This window comes from Palaemon carinicauda, chromosome 15 (assembly GCF_036898095.1).
Source record: "Palaemon carinicauda isolate YSFRI2023 chromosome 15, ASM3689809v2, whole genome shotgun sequence".
NCBI classification, from domain to species: domain Eukaryota; kingdom Metazoa; phylum Arthropoda; class Malacostraca; order Decapoda; family Palaemonidae; genus Palaemon; species Palaemon carinicauda.
The window spans coordinates 54094621-54119028 of record NC_090739.1 but is presented as its reverse complement, the minus strand read 5'-3'; the positions used below and the strand labels follow the sequence as shown (position 1 = coordinate 54119028).

General features: G+C 44.2%; 1 protein-coding gene across 1 annotated transcript in view; it reads right to left on the bottom strand.

The window, feature by feature from the left end:
* The window catches only part of Jarid2 (Jumonji, AT rich interactive domain 2), a 336896-nt gene that overhangs the window by 251549 nt on the left and 60939 nt on the right, over positions 1-24408 (bottom strand). Inside the window, exons 4-5 of the mRNA XM_068388399.1 lie at positions 16196-16365; positions 15741-15954 (exon numbers count right to left, since the gene is read on the bottom strand). Of these exons, the coding sequence (XP_068244500.1) occupies positions 15741-15954; positions 16196-16365 (384 nt within the window). The remainder of the gene's footprint in view (positions 1-15740; positions 15955-16195; positions 16366-24408) is intronic.

Here is a 24408-nt window from a genome sequence, read left to right as displayed (position 1 = left end):
ACGCTCGCGATTTAGACACTCGAAACTATGCTTGAAACTCAGCATCATGTCCAACTGCTAGACGCTCCACGTCACGTAACTGCTTGACGCTCAACGTCTTGTTTAACTGCTTGACATTCGGCGCCATGTGACTCTCGCGATTCAGACGCTCGGAACTATGACGTTCGCTTCTAGAACATTCGCTCATCCAACAAGAGAAACAAAGAAGTTGCACTCAGTTCCAAACATCGTGTCAAACTCTTACAGCCTCGTTAGTAGTGCTGGACGTTCGACGTCCTGTTGGACACTCGACATCGTACAAGAAGCTCGACGTTCTACAGAAAGCTTGATGAAGTCACGCTGGAGGCTCGATGACGTCACGCTTGTCGTCCAATGACTTCCTGCTGGAAGTTAATGACGTCACGCTCGGTGTTACGTGTCATGACTTCCAGCTACTCAACGCTAGGCGTGATGTAGTCCATTCCTTAACGCTCGGCGTCCTTCTTGACGCTAGCTATTTGTTTAGAAGGAAGTGAAATATGTAAGACGCCAGCTCTGTCTCTGAGCTGAGTCAACCGACTGTGAAGATAACACTTTTACCTCGCCTTACCAACGGCGAGGGCGAGCGTCCTGGGGAGCGACAACAGGAATGCTGGAGGGGACGTCTGCTTGAGCGCTAACGCCTCTCGTTTCCTTTCGCAGATCGACATTCCTTCTCCCAGGGGTTGGGGAGATTGGGAGAGGTCTAAGGCTAGGATAACGATAGGTTCGAGCAGACGCACCCTTCACTGCACTAATTAGTACTGAAAATTGCACTTTTTAATATTCTTTCACATAAGACCAAAGGAAGGACATATAAGCCTTTTACCTTGTAAAAAGAAAGTACACTAAATGCAAAATATTAATTAGACCTGCCCGCTGTGAGAGATATTAATCCGCCAAGGGCTTGAATGAGAATTTGATAGGTTCTTTGATTAATATTAGAAATCCCAATATCGAAAACAATTTGTGAGACTGTATTGATTGTCTGAGAACAACGTAGCGTAGCTTTAACTGTACGCTAGTTTTATTTGAACTATGAAAATAGATCGATGATTCTCTAAATAAAGTATACTAATAGGACAAATATATTCTTAAAAAATAATTATAATCCTTTTATATTATAAGAACTTAAATACTTTGGTCTTTAAGTAGAATTATACTTTTCATAAATAACGATACAAAGTAATTGTGATACTGTATCGATTGACAGAGAACTGCGAGGCGTAACTTTAACAGTATGCTAGTTTATTTAAACTCTGAAAATAGATCGATGATTATCTAAATAAAGAATACTAATAGGAAAAATATATTCTTAAAAATAATATATTCCTTTTATATAAAAACTTAACTATTTTTAGTTTGTAAGAAGAGTTTTACTTCCATTCACTGCATCGAAAAAGAAATGGAAATGCAAGTCCTACTACGTAGTAATTGCGTAGATTACGTCATATGATTGTGACGTCATAGGGTGGCGGAGTATTTACCAACCGCCATTATGTTTTTAAAAGTAGGTTCGTTATTTTTTCAGTAGGTGGAAAAAACTCCTAATCCTACCCCTTTCAAGTTATGAACATATCGATCATAACCCAACACTACTCTCAGTTAAATAAAAACAAACTAGCGAAAGCCAATAGTAAATTGTACATCACCAAGATGACTGCAATTATACAGGATACAGCGAGTGAAAAATCCAGCGATGTTGCCGTGTGAGCCGGCAGGGAAGATATGAAGAAACATGGAATAGTTCCAAGGTACCTCGCTAGGGCGCACAGGTGATACACCTGACTATTCAATCGGCGATTGGCGCGAGTTTTGAAATTTCTGCCAGGTAAGTCTTATGTTTAAAACTGGGACACTATGAATTCTATACAGAGGGACATACGCTACTAGAATTTGTCAACAATGAATTACTCCATCAGTGGGTCGATAAACCAACTAGGGGTAACAGCATACAGTGGAACCTCTACATCCGAATTTTCCAACATCCGAAGTAAAATTCGAGCAAATTTTTTACTCTACACCCGAATTTTATTTTGACACAAGAAGTAAACATTACGCCATTGAGCGTCGAGTGCTCAGTTCTTTGTTCTTGTGTGTATCGTGTGGTTGTCCTCTGTTTGGTCTGTTATTAACAGTGCTTATTTTCTTCCTTTTCTCACATTTCCTCTTTGATTTTACCTATAATCATGGTGCCTAAGAAGCTAAGTTTCAGTACAGGAAGAAGGCAATTCTTTCATTAGAATTGAAGCAAGAAATTATAGAAAAACATGAGAGCAGTGTGCATGTGAGTGATACTGTATGACTAAACAATATGGCCGGAATAGGCCTATGATCTCGAGGATCATCAAGCTGAAGGCAGCCATTAAAGCAAATAACCATCGAAGGGGATCACCATTATTACAAGACATCGCAGCAATACCCTGGAAGAGATAGAACGCCTTTTGTTGATAGGGATAAAGGACAAAGAGATTGTTGGCAACGATCATTTGTGAGAAGGGCCAGCGTGATGAACAGAAAGAAAGAAAAAAGTGAAGCAAAGAAAACCAAGATAGCATTAACAAGCTCTTTTAAATAAGACTTCTCTTTTTCTGTTTCTCTCTAAACATAGCATTAACATGTTCTTTAAATAAAATCTCTCTCTCTCTCTCTCTCGTTCTTCTTCGCTGTTATAGTGTTAGATACGTTTACGTCTATTATTTTTTTTTCCGAGAGAGAGAGAGAGAGAGAGAGAGAGAGAGAGAGAGATTAAACAAAAATGTGTTTAGAGTACATATGATTTTTAACAGCGTCAACGAGTTGAAAAACAATTAAATGAAACTAAGAAAGTAATAACAGCTAATCTGAATTCCTTTATTAACTAAAACAAATATTGATACAAACACACTCGTGTGCGTATGCACAAACACACACACACAGGTGCAAGAATTGCTACGCAATAAGAGAGACGGTCGGGGAGGAGGTAGAGATGGTGACTGCGATAACATACCGTAACTCGTCACTGAAAGTGATGAAAATAAAAAATCAAAAGAAAAAATAAATTAAAAAATCTGAAATATAAAAATTAAAAAAAAATAAATAAGCTAAGTTAGATTAAAATTTCCGTAGTTTAAGCTACGGTATGTTATCGCAGTAACCATCTCTACCTCCTCGCCGATCGTGTCTCCTCGTGCGTGTGTGTGTGTTTGCGCATACGCACACGAGTGTGTGTGTATCAATATTTGTTTTAGTTAATAAAGGAATTCAGATTCGCTGATATTGTTTTTTTAGTTACATTTAACTATCTTTCAACTCGTTAACGCTGTTAAAAATCATATGTACACAACACATTTTTGTTTAATCTCTCTCTCTCTCTCTCTCTCTCTCTCAGAAAAAAAATTAATAGACGTCTCTAACACTAACAGTGAAGAAGAAGAACAAGAGAGAGAGAGAGAGAGAGAGAGAGAGAGAGAGAGAGAGAGAGAGAGAGAGAGAGAGAGAGAGAGAGAGAGTATTTATTTAAAGAACATGTTAACACCATGTCTACCTTCTCGCCGATCGTCCGTCTCCTCTTGGCGTAGCAAATCCTACACCTGCGTTGGCCTGTCTCTAAGGTAAAGTGGCAATGAAACACATTTTTTATTCATTATTTCTTTATAATTATCTTTTTTACATGCTTCTTTCATATTATGCAGTTATAGTATTGTTATGTGTAATTATGTGTAACCATTTATTAAGGATTTATTATGGGTTTTTAGGCTGAGGAACGAATTAAATGAATTACCATGTATTCTTATGGGAAAATTCGTTTCTACATCCGAACATTTTCTACATCCGAAGTAGGTTGTGGAACGAATTAAATTCGTATGTAGAGGTACCACTGTACTAGATATTGTGCTAACCACAAAAGAATATTTAGTATCCAGTGTCTCAGTAGGTTAAAATATTGGTAAAAGTGACCAAAGAATAGTTAGGTTCCAGGAAAATATTCCTCATCTAAAAGAAAGGAAAATTATAAAAAAGCTAGACTTCAGCTGGATAAAACTGAAGGAATACACAAAGAACTTAGAATACAACGAAACAGGGAACATAGATACACAACAGGTCTCCTTTGTAAAAATATTTAAAAAAAAAAAAAAGGTGAAATATATACCCCATTGAAAAATTTTACCCAATGGAACTCCACAACCTGAATGGTTCAACAGAGAAATAGCAAATGCAATAAGAAGCAGAGACAGGAAGCATAAATAAATGGGTCCACAGCCTTCTATTCATGAAATTTCCAGGCAAAAAAAGTTAAGCAAAAATGTAGTTAACTAGTTAGAAATGCCAAGATCAATAAGGAAAAACAGTGTGACTTCAGCTGGTAAAGAAAACCCCGAGATAATTCTTTTATAAGTACACAGTAGAAAGCCAATCAAAAACAGCATTAGACCATTAGGAGACTAGGAGGGTAATCTTATAACACATGATTTGGAAAAAGCCGAACTAATGAAAGCATATTTCACAACAATATTCACTAGGGAAGAATCAACAACACTCCCCGATCCAGCTATCAAATATGAAGGGTCACAACCACTAGATAGAATCACCTTTACAATGGATGATGTCAAAATGAAAAAGGGTCTCAGTAAGTCTGAGGAGCCAGGTCCAGATGATAGTCATCCAAGAGAGATTATAGAACTAGAAGAGATAACCCCACACTTTTACAAAATGTTCTGAAAGACAGCCATCGAAAGCAAGGTACCACAAGGATGAAAACTAGACAATGTTGCTCAAATCTACAAGAAGGGACCAAAAGAACCTGCCAACTCCAGACCTGTGTGTCTAACTTCAGTGCCTTGCAAAATCTTTGAATCAATTATAGTATATTCAATAGTTGAACATAAAGAAAAAACAATCTCTGATAGACAGACAACATGGTTTTAGACTAAAGAGATCCTGTGTGGCAAATCTGTTGGAATTTTTGCACAACATATTCAGCATTTATGACAAAAGCCGAATATGGACATCATATACTTAGACTTTCAACAAAGTCCCTCATAAATAATTGATGGTTAAAACCAGAACACTAGGCATCATTGACAAACCAGCTAGTAGAAGAGCCAAATTTGCTGATGATACTAAACTGGGCATAAATGCTGCAAACTCAGAAGATGTAGAAGCCTTAAAAGAGGATCTAATTAAGTTAGGGAATGGTCTGGAAAATGGCAAATGCCTTTTAACTGTGGGAAATGCAAAGTTATGCACATAGGTTGTAGTAACCCAGAAACAGAATACTCACTGCTGGGTAATGAAATAGAAAGTGTGGAACAGGAGGAAGATCTCAGCATTATTATTAGTAAACAGCATAAAAAGCTGAAAATAAAGCACAAAAACTGATATGTTACATAAAGAGTCAATTCTAATACAGAAAAAAGACTGTAGTTCAGCTGTACACATCACCAGTAAGACTCCATCTAGAATACGGGGTCCAATTCTGGGCACCAGGTATTCAGAAGGATATAGATAGACTAGAAGCACTACAAGGTAGAGCTACCAAATTACTTCCAACACTAAGGCAATCTGGATATAGACGGAGGATGGAGCGTTTGAACTTATTTGATCTACAAACTCTATGACTAAGGGGACAGCTAATAGAGGCATTCAAAATTCTTAAATGAATAACGAATGTAGATTACAACAATCTATTCATGCTTAGCACAAATCAGTACAGAGGTAAAGGATACAAACTGGAATTGAAAAGATACAACACCAATGTGGTAATTTCTTTACATACAAAATAGCAAATACCTGGAACAGACTTCCAGCAGAAATGACAAACTTATAACAGAGTTTGTATTTTTCCTAACATACAAACCCGAATTCTTTACTATAGGAGATATTCTAGCACGAGCTGGAAAATACGGCAGAAAAACCTTAACAAGGTCGTTAACAACCGGGCTGGTAGTTATCCCCCTGTTGGGGGTGGGGGACTGCCGGCCGGTAGCTACTGAGTACCTTCAATCGGATTCTAGCTAGGACTATATTAGGGGGCGGTGACGGAGGGAAGATTTGAGTAAAGAATTCGGGTTTGTATGTTAGTAAAAATACAAACTCTGTTATAAGTTTGTCATTTGTTCCTACACTAAATACAAACCCTCATTCTTTACTATAGGAGACTTAGTCTTGAGGTCAGGGTGGACGAAGGGTTCTCTATTCCTAGAGAAGATAGTCCTCAGACTAGACTCTATTAATGAACAATCTCCCATTAACTTTCTTTGTAGATCCCCAGAATCCAGCATGACTGAAGGTTTGTAAATACGTAGAAACCAAAGTTTCAGCATGAAGAGGGTCGGGAGCAATACCAGGACCCTTTCATACAAAGGGTTCCCCTGACCTTGAAAAGGGGAACCCTCGTGACTACGAGTATAACTTATACCCTGTGATAGGAGTCAGAAGAGTTTCATACCTTATTTCCATTGATGAGTCCAGCCGAAACTGGTCACAGACTAGGATACCCAGATGGGAGGAAGAAGAAAGTAGCAGAAGATAGATGGATGTTCTTCTAAAACCTAGTGTAACTCAGAATCCTCGATCAATGGCTACTGTCCCCTGAAAGAGCGCAAAGGTAGTTACAGCACCTGCTGACCTGCCACAATAGGTCCTATAGAAAAGGTGTTTAGAGACCTATGTGTCACATCTGATAAATAGTGAGAGGTGAATGTAGATTGGCGCTTCCAGACTCCAGCTCTTAAGACTTGGGAGACTGAGAAATTCTTCTTAAACCCAAGCGAGGCAGCCCCTCCCCTAACTTGATGGGCTTTGGGTTGAGCTGTCTCTGGGTCTCCGTGAATGGCTCTCGCAATAACTTTCTTGAGCCAGAAAGAGACGGTGTTGCGAGAGATTCTCTTCTTAACCTTGTTGGTATTGAGGAAGAGATGACGGAGGCGTGGTCTGAAAGGTCTGGTGCGCTTCAGGTATTTCCTTAGCGCCCTGACCGGGCACAGTAGCAATTGGTCAGTATTCTGAGTTGCCCTATTGAGGCTGGAAAATTAAAATTCTCTAAACCTCTCATCGGCCGATGAAGGATTCTGGGTTTTGGCCACAAAGCTTGGCACGAAGTTGAGGGAGACTTCCCCCCATCCTCTAGTATGGGAGACTTCGTAGGATAGACCGTGAAGTTCACTAACCCTTTTTGCCGAGGCCAGAGCTACTAGGAAGACGGTCTTAAGGGTAAGGAAGAAATCAGAGGCCCTATTTAAGGGCTCATATGGAGGTCCCTTTAAGGAACGTAAGACCAGGGACACGTCCCAAGGTGGTGGTCTAATCTCCACTGGGAGGCAAGATCTCAAAACCTCGAATCAACAAGGTGATATCTTCTGAGGTGGAAAGGTCAACTCCTCTCAGTCTGCAAATGAGGCTTAAGGCTGAACGATAGCCCTTAATTGCAGAGACTGAAAGGAGTTTCTCCTCCCTGAGGTAAACTTGGAAGTCTGCAACTAAAGGAAGAGAGGGATCAAGTGGGGACACGTCTTGCCCTCTACACCAAGCTGCAAACACACTCCATTTTGCTTGGTAGAGGTTTGTGGAAGATTGGCACAGGTGCCTGGACATGTGTTCAGCCACCTTTCCTGAAAAGCCTCTGCTTTTGAGGAGAGACTGGAGAGCCTCCAGGCGTGAAGTTTCAGGAAGTGGATTTTCCCGTGGGGGATACCACTGTGTGGCTGTGTCAACAGACGGAGTTCTGGAGGCAGGAACCTTGGCACTTGAACCAGCAGGGAAAGAAGATCTGCGTACCACTCTCTGCTTGGCCAAGCCAGAGCTATGAGAGTTAGTTTGTAGTTCCGTAAGATCCTGAGTTTGTTGATCACCCTTCTGAGCAGGCAAAAGGGAGGGAAGGCATAAGCATCCAGGTTGTCCCAGGAGTGTTGTAGGGCGTCCTGGATCGCTGCCTGATGGTCTGGAACTGGGGACCCGTAGCGGGGAAGTTTCGCATTCAGAGAGGTGGCGAACAGATCTATTGTGTGTAAAACCCACAAAGCTACTTGAGGATCCAAAGACCATTCTCCACTCAGCACTTGGTGATACCTGCTCAGCTGATCCGCCACGATGTTTCTCCAGCCCGGAATAAACCTGGCTGAAAGAGAAATGTTGTGGCTTTCTGCCCACTGGCAGATCTGGACTGCTAACAGACAGAGGTCTCTTGCCAGAGTACCCCTTTGCTTGTTGATGTACGAGACGGCTGTGGAGTTGTCGCTCATCAGAACCACCTCTCGTCCGTGTAGATCTTCTACAAAGAATTTTAGGCCTTTCCAGGCAGCTAATAATTCTAGGTGGTTTATATGGAAAGACTTCTCTATCCAAGACCAAACTCCTGATGCTAATTTGAGGCCTAGGTGGGAACCCCATCCCCGTAGCGACGCGTCCGAAAAGAGTTTTAACTTCGGACTCGGGTTTTGGAGGGGAATGCCCTTTTGGGTGTTCTCTCTGGTCGACCACCAATGAAGATCTTGTAGCACCAGACTTGGAACCTCCACTACCAAGAATGGGGAATCTGACTTTTGAGACCAATGGGTCTTCAGATGCCATTGGAGACTTCTCATTCTCGATCTCCATCCTGGAACCAGTTTTTCCAGATAGGCAAGATAGCCCAGAAGACACTGCCACGACTTGGCTGAAGGTGGTAGCGGAGACAAGAGATGGGCGATGGACTGATCCAGTCTCCGAAGCCTGTCTTCCGACGGAAACACTCTCCTTGCCTGGGTGTTGATGGACATACCCAGATAGTTTAAGACTTGGGTCGGAGTTAAGCAAGACTTCTCTGCATTTACAAGGATCCCCAGATCCTTGCAAAGATTCAGAAGTCTTCTCAGATGATCCAGAGCTAGCTCCTTGGACGAGGCCAGGAGTAGCCAATCGTCCAGATATCTGAGCAGACGAATTCCATGTTTGTGCGCCCACGAAGATACAAGTTCGAAGATCTTCATAAAGACCTGTGGGGCGGTCGAGAGGCCGAAGCACAGGACTTTGAACTCGAAGATTCGACCCTGAGCCAGGAAGCGTAGGAATTTCCGAGATGTGCGATGGATTGGCACTTGGAAATATGCATCTCTTGTCTATAGATGCCATGAAGTCTCCTGGACGTACCGCTTGGGTAACGGAGGCCGCTGTCTCCATTTTGAATGGAGTCTGCTTCACGAACTGGTTCAGAGTTGAAAGATCTATCACTGGTCTCCAACCTCCCGAGGTTTTCTCTACCAGAAAGAGGCGAATGAAAAACCCCGGGGAAGCGTTGGAGACCTCTTGAATGGTGTCTTTTAGAAGCATGCTCTGTATCTCCCGAGCTAGGGCTTGCTGTTTCCCAGGATCCCGAGGGACCTAGGAGGACGAGATCGGGGGAGGAATTAGAGGAGGAGGAGAGTCTATGAAGGGAATGGTATCCCCAACGAAGCACCCTTATGGTCCATTGCATAGCTTTTCACCTCCTCCAACTCCCCTGCAGGCACCCGCCTACGCACTGTGAGGGGGGAGTCGTGAACCTAATTCTGTCTAGGGTTCCTCCCTCTGCCTTTAGTCTTAGAAGGAGCCGACTTTTCTCTGCCCATAGGTTTGGGTGTAAAAGCAGGGCAGCTGAGGTTCTTGGCTGTCAGTGGAGTTGCGATTGTTGCCTTGGGTTGTGGAGTTGGCTGCTATTGCATTGGACGAAAGGAAGCAGCCTTTTGCATTGCGGTGTCCTGCGTCTCCTTCCTCCAAGTCTCTAAGGTAGAGGAGACTGCTTGTCTAGAGAAGAGGAGAGGTTGTAGAAGATCAGAGTTCCTCAAATCAGATTTGATTTCTTGGATTTACCGATGCTCCTATGCAGTCTGGAGACTACTGATTCCCACCTTTTGAGAATCCAGTTGCCCCACATCGTTGCAGCCGTAGCAGTTAGAAAGTCCATTGTCTTGGCCCCAGCAGCCAGGACTTCCTGCAGGGACTGCATGGAATTTTGGTTTGAAAGGTCCTCGTGACTTGCAAGGTAGCCCACTGTGCCAGACCATGTGTCAAACCAGGATAGTGCCTCTAGAAGAGACATTGACGCTGCTTCCACTGTCGAAGCTTCTGTGGCGGTGAAGGAGACTGGAAGGGGAGAGTGTCTATCTGCAGAGCAGCCAGGTGTAAGCCTTGCTGTGAGGGGATCCAGTGTCAGAGGCGAAGGGTTGGCATCTCTGACCTTGTAAAAGTGCCTTTGCCTCGAAAAAGTAAACTGCAGCAGTTTATGGGATCCTTGAGACTTCAAAGAACTCGTTTCCCCCGAGACCGCCTGCGAGACCTTCCTCAGATGGCCTGCAGTGTGAATAGACCAGGGAAGTTCGATTCTGGTCTTAGGGTTTGGTGGAGGACGACATAGCCTGTCTAAAGCTGGAGCGTCGGTATGACAAGGTGACAGGTGTAAATCTCCGAGACCTGAGATATTACACATCGTTCTTAGAGCCCTCAGATAGGCGGACTCTAAATCTTTTGATGGTTGTTCCTCCGAGGAATCTTCAGGTCGCGCTAATTCCTCGTGAGGGAGGGCGGTCAAAGCCCGAATGTCTGAAGGTAACGGCGAGGTAACATACTCCATTGCCGACAATCCAGAGGAAGGCTGAGCGCTGGTCGATGGCACTGTGTGCGCAAGATCTTGCCTGGAAGTTGAAGGTTTAGGCGAAGGCGACCGAATTAACGGTACTGTCTCAATAAGAGAATGCGTTGATCGGCGGCCTGGCCTTTCTCCTCTGTTCTCAGCCAAAGAGGAGAAGGGCTGAACCCCTGCGTCTTCTTCCGAAGTTCTCGCGAAGCCCATATTTCGTAATTCATTAGAAAGTACGGGAATGGGAGCTGTTCTGTCTGAAACGCGAGGGCGCGGTGAATGACCTGGCGGGGATATGTCCAGAGATTTGCGCGATGGGAAGTTTGACGTACGGGAGCGATCTCTCTCTGGTGATACTAAGCGACAGCGAGAAGAAGTGTTCTCTCTCGCTTCCCCAGCGAGAACTGAGCTCCTCGCGATAAAATGTGAAGGAGAGGAATCGCGCTCAGAGTGTTGTCTTTCCTTGGTTGCGATCAGATTTAACCTCGCCCCAACGGGCGCGTTTATTGCGCTTGAGAGAACTCTCTCGTGAAGAAGAGCGCGAACGTCTCGTAGAGCTCTTCTTCTTATAGCGCCTAGATGATTCCCCACGAGAGGAAGACGATCGCGAAGCAGAGAGATAACGCGAGGAAGTATTCCTCTTATGTTTGGGACGAGAGTGTTTATCGCTTCTCAGCGAGACATTTCGTGAAGAGATAGAAGGCGAGGAAGAACGAGAATGATGACGTCTCTTCCTATGTTGCCTTTCTCTCCGACGAGAACGTCTTGGCGAAGGAGAGCGAGCTCTTCTTTTCCTCTTCTCTCTCTCTCTCCTATCCTCTAAGGAGGACGAAGACGACGAGGAGGAGGAGAAGGAGGAAGTATCGCGATGATCACGCTTGCGACGTTATTTCGTAGTAATGCAAGCGAGGAGCGAAGTAGGCTCAGCAGGGCTGACGTTATTACCTCTGCTGACACTTCAGCGGTCGCCGATTGAACTGACGGGATGTCAGCGAGGTCCGGAACTCCCAAGGGTTCCAAAACAGAAGGGACCTGAGGTAAAACTGTGCCTCCAAGGAACTGGTTCCACACCTCCACCGAAGGAGAACCAGGAAGTCCAAGGGCAGGCCATACCACTCGCACGTTATCTGGAATAGAAGCGGTAATAGAATTATTTCCGATGACTGAAGAAACTATACCACAGGGAGGGGCAACTTGATTCGCCTGATCCGGGGGAATGGGTGTTAAGTCAATGGTGCCGCTCTTCCTTGACTTCCCCCCAGAAGAAGGAGGCAAGGAAGAGTCTGAAGGAAGAGATCGAGAGGCCGAAGAAGAGGCCCGAGATTCCTTACCTTTCGTCGGCGAACCTGGAGGCAAGGAATTCTTCTTGGATTTCTTCTTCTTCCTCTTCATGAACTTATCCCACTGCATAGGCGACCATTCCTTACATACTTGGCAGGGGGAGCCTTCAGCACACCTATGACCTCTGCATGAAGGGCATAGGGAATGAGGATCCACCTCCGGTGGTGACATGAATGTGCCACAAGATTTCGGGGGAATCCAGGGACACTTTCTCATATTAGAGGACATCAGATCTATTTAAAGAATAAAAGAAAAAGTTAATGAAAATAAAAAAAACACACTTAAAGAAAGGCTAGTCTGCCAGTCAAACAAAAACGGGAGCAGCGGTGTCACCACTACAATGGCTAGAATTCGATTGAAGGTACTCAGTAGCTACCAGCCGGCAGTCCCCCACCCCCAACAGGGGGATAACTACCGGCCCGGTCGTTAACGACCTTGTTAAGGTTTTTCTGCCGTATTTTCCAGCTCGCGCTAGAATATCTCCTATAGTAAAGAATGAGGGTTTGTATTTAGTGTAGGAACAAATAGTAAGTAGTAAGAAAGTAAAGAAGTGCACGAATAAGATAGACACGATCATAAAAACTTTCTGAACGTTCAAATCGCTCTACTCAAAAGCATATGGGGTCTCTGCGGATGGACTAAAAAGCTAAGACATCCAAAATCAATCAATTCATTTCTCTCTCTCTCTACAGTCCATGTTAGTTTCTATCAAGAGGTCACTTGCATTATATATGTAGACCTCAATGATGCATACAGTATTTCTTAATGCAAATCTGTTTGGAAGCAAAGACTTACAACTGTTTCATCTGTCAAACTGTCAATACTCCCTCAAGTGTTTACTTACATGTTCACTCATATTTCAAGTTGGGTACCCATTTGACTGGGGTATAGCTGTTGTGTTATTTCATTGTCTTGCTGATTTTGTTTTTTCTTAGAAATACAGTTGATCTGTCTGGTATCAAATCCACCTCCTTGCTTTATGACAAAATTGGGATATCATAATGATTTTAAAAAGTTGGATCGCCACCAATTAAAGGAGTTAATGTACTTTGGCCTGCAAATAGATGAATTACCTGTGATAGTGATTGTCTGTCTATTAGAATTTCATGAATGTCTCTGCAGGATCCATCTCTGCATGACTGCTGGGTCTTCCTTAATTACCTGTCTTGTATGGAAAGTTTGGTCTCGGGTGACTGCACCTACGGTCACTTCAGTGGTTACTGAAATGCCATTGTTCCTCTAGTTTGTATTCTTTATCAGTGGCCCACAGGCAATAATAGACGTATATGAGGTGATGGGTAAATGACAAGTATATTGAATCCCCAATCCCATCCTCTAAAGATTCTTCAGTTCTTTGACTTATGAAAAATAGGAAAAGGCAATCTCCTAGAATTTATCTGAATGAACTAAAATTCTCCTTTTACAACATATGCAGTAAATCAATATCAATTATATTATATAAGAAACATTGAACTTGGCTACAGCATATACCACTACCATGGTGCTGTCACTCATCAACACCACTTAGTAACCAACTAACCTATTCTGAAACTTGCATAGCTTGCAGTGCTACCTATCTTTCCAAAATATTTTTGTGCAGAGAAAGGTTCCCCACAATCCATACACATACATAAGAAACTAGGACTTCTAGATGAGTGCCTTTTCCTTCTTTCCAAAAGACAAAGAACTGAAGTATCTTTCGAAAACCAACTGGACTCGCTCGTGTGATATGTCAGTTGCAAAGATCTGATCATCAACTTGGTCCAGGACCAAATCAAAACGAACCGACTATGGCAACTACAAGGAGGGCCTTGAATCTTGAGAAGCACCGAAGTGATGACCAATAACAGGACTGAGATTCTCCCCAGAGGAGGGCCAAGGTTGCCTTACCCAGGCCATTGCACTCACAGATAAGGGCAAGGACCTAAACAAAGAACCTCTCCAACTTTGGGTAGTCTGCTAACGTAGTTACCAGACCACGATCCGGTGTCCTCAGAACATCCAGACCATGAGTACCCTTATGCCTAGCTTGGCCCGAGAACATGACAAGATGATCCAAAAATTTTCCTCCTCACGAATACACCTGTTCCGCCCCAAGAACAGAGTACCCGGTATGAAACTAGGACCTGACAAAGGCCAGGGAAGGCTGACAGGTACAGGAGGAAAATCCCAGGTATAAATCACAGCGGAGATGTCCGGAGTACAATATACTCCTCCTCCTGCGGATTAAGGCGTGGTGACAACCACAGCCCAGCAGCACTGCGAAAGTGTCTATCCACCCTCAATTCTTAGTATTCCATTGCACACTTCAAGTGGTCCCATCCACTTAACCAGCTCAGTGAAAATCTTGCTGGAAGAGGGAAGAGCAGGAGTCCATCGTCCTGGAAGGAAAGGTGATGGAGGTTGCAAAAGCTCCTCCATGAACCAGGGAACAGAAAGTGTATGGGGTCATACAATTGCGTCCCAACCGTGGCACTTGGGCCACGGACACGGAGGTTCATGGTATGGGACCAACACACAGGGTCCCGGGGGAGAGAAATCACACAGGTTGCTCCAACAGGAACCACAACATTGGGACATACTGTCACAGGGGAGAGGGAAGGCACACTCACAGGGCTCCGTGACCCAGCAACGAGCAGGACCAAAAGCACAACCAAAGACACAAAGGGAGTGAGTGATATGGGCACTGAACCACTAGGTACAAGGGAAAAGGTGGGATACACTGGAGGCCTTCTTACAGTGAACTTTGGGGCCAAGGGATCAGGGGCATGCCAAGGGGGAGAAGTAGCCTTGGCTACAAGGTCCCTTAACAAAGTCCAGGAGGGCCTACCTGAAAGATCCAAGGAAGCCAAAGACTTCCTTGTTGACGTCAAACTCATTATCAGCAGTCTACACGAAGACAAATGATGAGCTTCCGGGTTCCAATCATAAATCACTAGGGTATGCCACACACAACCAAAACCTGAAAAGCCCGGCAATGCAGATCCGAGATCTCCTTGCTCCTGATGCATACTACTAGAGATTGAGCTAGAGGCATATGCAAAGGGGGCACTGGAAGCAATCGCGCCCCCTGTGAAGACCAAAGCAGCAATAGACTTCTTCAGTGTCTTCTTGGGTGTTGCCCAGACTGACTGCAACAAAGAGTTTGCTCTCTTTTTCCCTTCAGGGTGTAAACCTGCCACTACATAGGAGGCCACAACTGCAATCGGTGCATGGGAATGATTGCGAACAATCATGTCCCTTACAAGAAGCACATAGTAAGTATTAATCTACAGCCAGTTTATTTATAAACTAGTTGCAGCGGCTACACTTCCCCTACTAAGTTTGAACATCTTGCTTTACTTCCATCAAAACAAGTCTAACAATGCATCCACTGCCTGCAATAGAAAAAGAATATGAGAAAGTTTGATAAGGCTGGCAGTATATACAAACTCGAGAGCTGTCGAATAAAAAGTGAAGCTATACCGGCTCAGAAAATGGGTAGGGCTCCTTGCCTGCACCATTCACCAGTTGGTCAACCATTTGTCTACAAAGTTCTAACGAGAGTGCTGAATCAATCTTCCTAATTAAAGGATGAGAGTTTGTACAGTATGTCGAGTAGGAACAAATGTGAATGACAAGTACATTATACAACGCATAACTTGTTCATGAAACTCTACATTAAAAAATATGCTCAGCAAAATATTTTTTGACAAATATCTACAATTTTTCTTTACTAGTACGTCATACTTCTTTACAGAAACAAGTCAGGTTTACTAAAATGCAGCAATTAGCATTAGCACTTTCTCAAGATAGAACAATAACATACCTTGTATCCTTAGTGACTTTACTTTTGATCTAAGTATTAAAGCCTTCTTTATCATTAACCTTTTTGAGACCTTCTGTGGAGAATGGTGTTGCTCCACAGCATTTGCTGATGAGACTGGAGGAGGCTGAGTAGTGCTGCGAGTGACCCGAACTGTAGGAGTAGCTTCATAATCTTCTATATCAGTGCTATGCTCCAAGTTCTTCTTTACAGCCTCCTGGAAAGAGATAAAATATTTTTCCATCAAAGACTAAGCATCATAATATAAACAAAAATTAAACTTAAAATAAAAAAGAGCTCAGTATCTATGAAATGAACAACAAACATAAATATCTCTAAAGTAGATTTAGTTATTTCCATTAATGTAGTAAGAAGCTTTCATTAATAATACAACCAAATGTAATAAATTTGTACAATTTTTCTTAGTACAGTATAAAAAAAGGAAAAAATAATCTTACCTTGGATAGTTCCCGATCCTTTTTTTCAAACATCAGGCCTTCTTGCTTCTTTTTAGTAGATGACTTAACTTTGTCATCTCTTGAAGGACTTTGGCTACGACTGTCACTTGCAGTTTCTAACAACTGAGGAGTATTAAAGTGCTCTAACTCGGGGGGAAGAAGTGGTGTCCCTTTGAAACAAAAGGATACATTAAGTATAGGTTCAACAAGCTTCTTCTGGAATTATACAATTTAACACAAATAGTACTCAGTTATGATTCTAGATATGTTTAAAAACAACAAACTGGTACTAAAATATATATTACAGTAACCAAAACTGTTGAATATGAAACTGCAAAAATAGTTGGGAATAAATTAAAATTGTGATTCAAGTTTTGTTTATAAACAATAAAAAACAGAATTTTAATACTGTAATATTTTTAATTTCTATACTCGCCTGGTGTTCATATACTCATATAATAATAAAAATGGTCATGGAATACTGTACAGTATACTGAAAAGCAATTCTATAAAAAAAAAAAAATATTGATTTTTAAAACAAGGTAGAAAGTGAACAAAATATTGTAACAATACTTTTATGAAACCAAATACATTTAAATGAAAAAAGAAACATTTATTCTTGGAATTCAAAATCATTAGTTTAAAAATTGAGTTTTTATGATAAAACAAAGTTTTATGAATACTTACCTGGCCGTTATATATATATATAGCTTAAGTCTCTGACTTTCGGCAGAATTATTCGAAAATCGCGGCAACCGCCTTGTGGTGGTTGTGCGGTTAGGTGGTTAACAACCCTTACAGGGTTGAGTGGGGGTAGTAACTCCTTTGCCTAATACAGAAGCTGCAGCTACGTATTGGCCCAAGGTATAACACTTGTCATACTCTACTCTCACCTCTCTGAGGTAGTGAGGAGCGAAGACAGAGTTGCTCCTCCAGAACGTTGCGTCCATGATTTGCCTAACTGACATATTTTTCTGATATGCCAGTGAGGTAACAATGGCTCTCGCTTCGTGAGCCCGTATTTTCAACAGGGCGAAGTGCTCCTCCTCACATAAGAGGTGGGCTTCCCTAATAGTTTCCCTCAGGAAAAAGGACAAAGTGTTCTTTGACAGGGGTTTTTGTGGATCCTTTACTGAACACCATAACAAGCTGGATGCACCTGTCACGTTCTTAGTGTGAGCCAAATAAGCTTTGAGGGCCCTAACTGGGTAGAGGAGTCTTTCCTGCTCTTGACCCACTAGGTTCGTGAGGTTAGGGACCTAAAACGTCATAGGCCAGGGTTTCGAAGGGTTCTCGTTCTTGGCGAGAAAGTCGAACCTTAAGGCACAAACCGCTCCATTCTGATTGAAGCCTACACGCTTCTCAATTGCCTGGACCTCGCTGACCCTTTTGGCAGTCGCTAGAGTTTTAAGGAAGAGGGTTTTCTTCGTTACATCTCGAAAAGAGGCTTGCGAGATAGGTTTAAATTTCTTGGAGCACAGAAACTTAAACACCACATCCAGGTTCCAAGAAGGGGGTCTTAATTGTACCTGTTTCGTTGTCTCAAAAAAGACCTAATGAGGTCCTGCAAATCTTTATTTTGGGACAACTCTAGGCCTCTATGCCTAAAGACGGTCGAGAGCATACTCCTGTATCCTTTGATGGTAGATACAGCCAGCTTAGCATCCTGTCTGAGGTACAATAAAAAGTCTGCAATCTGGCTCAGAGAGGTAGTGGTCGAGGAAATCTTGTGCCGCCTGCAGCAAGCTCTAAGGGTCTCCCACTTAGATTGGTAGACTCTTTGTGAAGAGATCCTCCTTGCTCTGGTAATAGCTTTCGCCGCTTGTGCCGAAAAGCCTCGAGATCTGACAAGCTTCTCGACAGTCTGAAGGCAGTCATTTTGAGAGCGAGGGGGTTTTGATGATACTTCTCGAAGTGGGGCTGTCTGAGAAGATCTGGACTTGCCGGGAGTCTTCTTGGGAAGTCCATCAGCATGCCCACCACTTCCGTGAACCATTCCCTTGCAGGCCAGAATGGAGCCACTAGGATCATTCGTCCCGAATCGAGGAGAGCGAATTTCCTGACGACCCGATTGATGATCTCGAACGGGGGAAACGCATACATGTTCATCCCCGTCCAATCCATCAAGAAGGCGTCCACTGCTACCGCTTCCTCATCCGGGACTAGGGAGCAGTAGTTGGGGATCCTCTTGTTCAAGTTGGAGGCGAAAAGGTCTATTAGAGGTCTGCCCCACAACTTCCAGAGGCACTGACAGACTTGCGGGTTGAGAGTCCATTCTGTGGGAAGAACTTGTCCCTTCCTGCTGAGCATGTCTGCCCTGATGTTTCTTTGCCCTTGAACAAACCTCGTCAACAGCTGAGTCCTGTTCTCGCTCGCCCAAAGAAGAAGCTCTCTTGCTGTTCTGAACAGAGAGAGGGAGTGAGTTGCCCCTTGTTTCCTGATGTACGCGAGAGCTGTGGTGTTATCCGAGTTGATCTCCACAGTCTTCCCTGACACCGAGGTTTCGAAGGCCTTTAGCCCCAACAGAATGGCCATCAACTCCTTCCTGTTGATATGCCAACTGACCTGACTTCCTTCCCAAATGCCTGAGACCTCCTTGTTCCCTAGTGTTGCTCCCCAGCCTGAATCCGACGCCTCTGAGAATAACACTAGGTCGGGGTTCTTCTTGTACAAAGGAGATCCCTTCTCCTAACAGAGCTGGGTCCAGCCACCACATCAAAAGATCCTTGATCTCTGTTGGAATGGGAAAGGAAAAGGAGTCCTCCTGGGTCTTCCTGTTCCATACCTTTGCGAGGAAGTGTTGCAGAGGTCATAGGTGCAGTCTCCCCAACGAGATAAACTGCTCTAGGGAGGATATAGTTCCCAGCAAACTCATCCACTCCTTTGCTGAGCATTCCTGCTTCTTTAAAAATTCTCTGACTTTCTCTAGGCACCTGGTCTGCCTTTCCTGGGAAGGGGAAGCCTGAAAAAGAACTGAATTCAGAACTATCCCCAAATAGAGAATACAGTAGTCTGATTCGGCTCGGTCTGAGACTTCTCCCTGTTGATGATGAGTCCCAGGTCCTGAGTCATCGTATACGTCTTCTGTAGGTCCTCCAGACTTTTTTCTTTTGACTGTGATCAGATCAACCAGTCGTCCAGATAAAAGGATACCCTTATCCCCTCCTGGTGTAACCAGCCTGCCACATTCGCCATTAGCCTGGTGAAAACTTGAGGAGCCGTGATGAGACTGAAGCAAAGTGCCCTGAATTGAAAGCACTTGCCCTGAATCACAAATCTCAGATATTTCCTTGAAGTTGGATGAATGGGGACGTGAAAATAAGCGTCCTGCAGGTCGGGAGATACCATCCAGTCGCATGGACGAACTGCTGCCAGCACGGACTGAGTCGTCTCCATGGAGAACTTTGTTTTCTCCACGAAGGCGTTCAGAGAGCTGACATCTAGGACTGGTCTCCATTCACCCGAGTTCTTGGGAACCAGAAACAGGCGATTATAAAAGCCTGGGGAGGCAAGGTCCCGAACTGGCTCTATTGCTCCCTTGACCAACATCTGGTCGACTAGCTCTAGAAGAGCCTCTTGTTTCCCCGCGTCGGCGTACTGCGCCACTAAGGCTAGGGGAGTATCTAAGAGAGGAGGCTTCTTTAAAAAGGGGATCTTGTAACCTTCCTTGATGACCAAGAGGGACCAGGTGTCCGCCCCTCTCCTCTTCCAAGATTGCCAAAAACGTGAGAGTCTTGCCCCTACTGTTGTCTGGAGAACTTCCATCTCATTTCTTAGATCGGAGCCTAAACGAACCTCTGCTGGTCCTTGGCCCTGACTCTTGTCTTCTCCCCCTGAAATCCGCTCTCGAGGAAGCTCTACTCTGAAAGGGCTGCTGGAACTTCCTCTCTTCCATCTTCAGAGGAGCAGGAGCGACAGGCAAAGGCTTTCTAGCAGACCGAGATAAAAGGTCCTGAGTAGCCTTTTGTGCCAGAGAAAGGGAGATATCTCTGACTAGAGCTTCGAGAAAGAGATGGTGTGACAGAGGGGCGTAAAGCAGTTCCGACTTCTGGGCAACAGTCACCGACCTAGAGGTGAAGGAGCACAACAGGGCCCTCTTCTTCAAGACCCCTGCTGAGAAAAGGGAAGCCAACTCATTAGCCCCATCCCTTAGAGCTTAGTCCATGCAGGACATGATAATCGTCAGATCCTTTATGCCTTCCAGAAGTTCTGTCTTCCCGGCCAGAGTCCCGAGAGACCAGTCTAGGAAGCTAAAAACCTCGAAAACCCTGAAAATTCCCTTGACGAGGTGATCAAGTTCCGACATGGACCACATCACCTTGGCAGAGTTCAGAGCATGTCTTCTTGCCGAGTCCACAAGACCAGAGAAGTCACCTTGGGAGGACGCAGGCACTCCTAGACCCAATGGTTCCCCCGTCTCATACCACATACCAGCCTTGGAAGCGAGTCGAGATGGAGGGAAAGAAAAGGTGGTCTTGACCGCTTGCCTCTGCTCCTTCATCCAGTCACCCACCTTAGCGAGCGCTTTCCTGGCAGAAATTGAAGGCTTCATTTTGATGAAGGCCGAATGCTTCGTAGCCTTCTTCCTGGTGAATTGTGACTGAGGAGAACGAGGAGCCGAAGGTTGGAATTCTTCCCCATATACTGTAGTTCCAAAAGTGAGCGAGACAGAACCTTATAGTCGCTAGCAGAGTCGGTAGATTTCTCTTCCTCTTCCGATACATCATCGAGGTCCCGATCAGGGTATACATCTTGACGAAGGGGGCTGCAAGTAGCCTGGTACCGAGAGCTGCTTGCGTCCCGGCGCCGAGCGTAGGTGTCATTCTGGCGCCTAGAGGAGGAAGCGTCCTGGCGCCGAGCGCTACTATCGTCTTGGCGCCGAGCGCTGCTATCGTCCTGGCGGAGAGAAGAGGTATCGTCCTGTTGACAAGAAGCGGTATCGTCCTGATAAGGCAGGCTGCATTCGTCCTGCTGCCTAAATCGCGAGGTGGAATCATCCTGGAGCTTCGAGAAAGAGGCGGAATCGTCCTGGCGCCGAGGGCGAGAGGCAGTATCGTCCTGGCACCGAGAGCGAGAGGAAGTAATGTCCTGGCGCTGAGAGCGAGAGGAAGTAATCTCCTGGCGCTGAGCCGATGTTCAGGGAGCGCGGTGTCGTACGGCCGACGAAGTGCGTAGAAGTCTTGGAGAGGCACTTCATTCCCTCCTAGAAGACGATCTCTTAACCGGCAAAGAGACATCCTTACGTCTGTCGGACTGGGATGGAGGGCGGCTGAAAGCTTGCACTAGCGATGAAAGCTGTTCCTGCATAACAGCCATGAAAGCTTTAGCGACTTCTGCTGGTTCTCGCGGTTCAGAAGGAGGCGGCTGTTTGGGAGTGCTGGTAGCAGAAGCAGGAATTTTAGCAGGCTTAACTGGGCTAAGGACTCTTGGTTTCATCCTCTTAGCAGGAACAACATCGAAGTCGTCCTCAGAAGGTTCAGGTTCTCGGCTACTCGAACCGGGAGAGGGAGAGCGAGACTGCACATCCCGGTCCCACCTTCTTTTTGTCAGTGCACATCCCGGTCCCACCTTCTCTTTGTCAGTCTTGACGATTCGTATTGCCATTTGCGTCTGGGAGAAGGATCAGGTGAAGACACTAACATATCCGACACGCCTTTTCTACGCCGGTCAAGAGCAGCCTGGGAGGTCACAACAGGACTGTCTGAGGAGACAACTGACCGAGGATAAGCATCTCTCACCCCCTTTCGGCTGTCGACGTACCTTCTCCCTTGGTCCTGGGAGCTTGGTAGAGGTCTAGACCTAGGGGTATGACAGGTTCGATCAGCCGCCACCTCCACTGCACTTTCACAAGCACTAATACCACTTTCACCCTTACCTTTAAAGGCCGCAAGTTGTGCTTTAATGGCCTCCAACTACCGAGGGTCATCCGCAGGCGCAGATCCTGTAGAAGGGGCAGGAGTTACTACCTCAGGGGAAGGAACAACTTCCAAAGTGGAAACAATTAAAGGGTCAATAGAAAAATCTAAACTAGCTTCACTAGCAGACTTTGACTTTGATTTAGCTCTCCTAACACTATCGAGTTCTAGTTTGCGCAAATAGCGCTATATAGCTAACCAATCATCTTCATTTAAACCCTCGCATTCCTTGCACCTATTATCTAGTGCACATTCAAACCCCCTGCAACCCATACAAACTGTGTGAGGGTCAACCGACACTTTCGGTAACCTCACCTTGCATACATCACTCGCACATACACGAATATTAAGTTTTTCACTCATGATAAACAAAGCAAATAGTACAATAATAATAACAAAACCCGATTGCCAATTCCCCAAATCAGTGTACTTCACCAAACGAAGTCCAAAACAGCGATGTAGGGAAAGCGATTCGAAAAACTCTTACTGGCGGACCAACGATGTTGTCGATCCGGCCGGCAGAGATGATCTGAGGAACAGAAAACGGGAATGATTCCAAGTACCACCTTGTAAGGGTTGTTAACCACCTAACCGCACAACCACCACAAGGCGGTTGCCGCGATTTTCGAGTAAATTCTGCCGAAAGTCAGAGACTTAAGCTATATATATATATAACTGCCAGGTAAGTACTATTCATAAAATAATCAATTCATGTATCCCATGCAAATCGCAGAAACATCAATCCACTTGTAGAAGAAAAAGACCAGGTAGGTTGATGCGTGTGCTTATGGTCTGTTAAGGCTTAAGGTGATTAACTGAATATTTCTGGCGCCCAAGGGTCAGGAGAACGACAATTTGGTTTAAGAAAAAATTTTGTATTACGAAAAAAGAATCACTAAATAAATTGTTTCCTAAATTCACTATTGCAATAAAGCCTGAATAAGAAGTTAGAAAGGAGGTAAAGTGAGCTGCTAACTCAAGATGGGAAAAGGACCTGAAGGGATAGGGCAGCTATCATGCAAAGTTACATCCAAAACCCCAAGGCTCCAAGAGATACACAAGATCAAGAAGTGGATTGAAACCTTATTAAAAATTGGAGAACAATAGATCGACTGCAAAATCAAAAACAACTAGACTACCAATCTCTTAACCCCTTCACTTTGTTGACGTTAATATACGTCAAAACATGTCTGGTAATGCACACAGTGATGTCGGGATAACATCTTCAGTACTATTATCCTATTATAATAATTTTCATAAGCTATGAAAGAGTATAGCACATGGCTGTATATCACACAAGTTCACACTTGGGGAAATTTCACTAAAGAATCTCCACCCCTTAATATTAGCCCCTTCCCTTTCTATCTTCAGCCAACCAACAAAGTTTATGGGATTCTAGCCTTTATTTCTGAATATGTAAGAGATAGTTTAGTCTTTTTATGATACCATGAAATAATCACACCAATCTCTCTAGCTACACCAATCTCTCTAGCCAATAACAACATTCTCTACCTTAGGTATTATTCAACCACCCCAAATTGGGAGCCTCATCCTACCACTAACCAAAATACTTGCAATTCTAGACCTTATTTATGATCATATAAGGTCTATTTAAGTATATTCACACCCGACCTCATCACCAACCCAAAAGTATTCGTGATTCCAGTCCTTATTCATGATTATGTAAGGTCTACAGTATTTTATTGTTTTTCTATGTTGCTAGTGTTCATAATCCCAGAGAAAGTATCCCTGCCCTCGACTCTAAATAAAGAAAATAGTGGACAAAAGACAAGATTCATGTTTTTTTTTATTTTATTCCTTTTATAAAAAAGGAATAAAATAAAAAAAAATTTTCATATTTTACATATTTCATAATTGTATTGTTCATTGTTTTCACAAGTAAAAGTTGGAATTGTTGAAGGGCCAGATACACGGCCTTCATCTCTAACAGGTTGATGTGTAGGTACTTTTCTGATTCTGACCAAAGGCCTGAGACCCTCTGGTTCAGAATGTGGGCCCCCCACCCTTCTTTTGACACGTGCAAGAACAGTGTCAAATCCGGGGGAAGGACGAGAAGATCCACTCCCTTTCGTAGGTTTTCGTCGATCAGCCACCACCGCAGGTCCACCTGTTCCGTGGGTCCTATAGGGGCCAGAGAGTCCGGGGAATCGGTGCCCTGATTCCACCGGGACTTGAGCCGCCATTGCAGGGATCTCATCCTGAGACGGCCGTTCGGGACCTTACGGGCCAGGGAGGCTAGGTGACCTAAAAGACGCAACCATGATTGGGCTGGAAGCT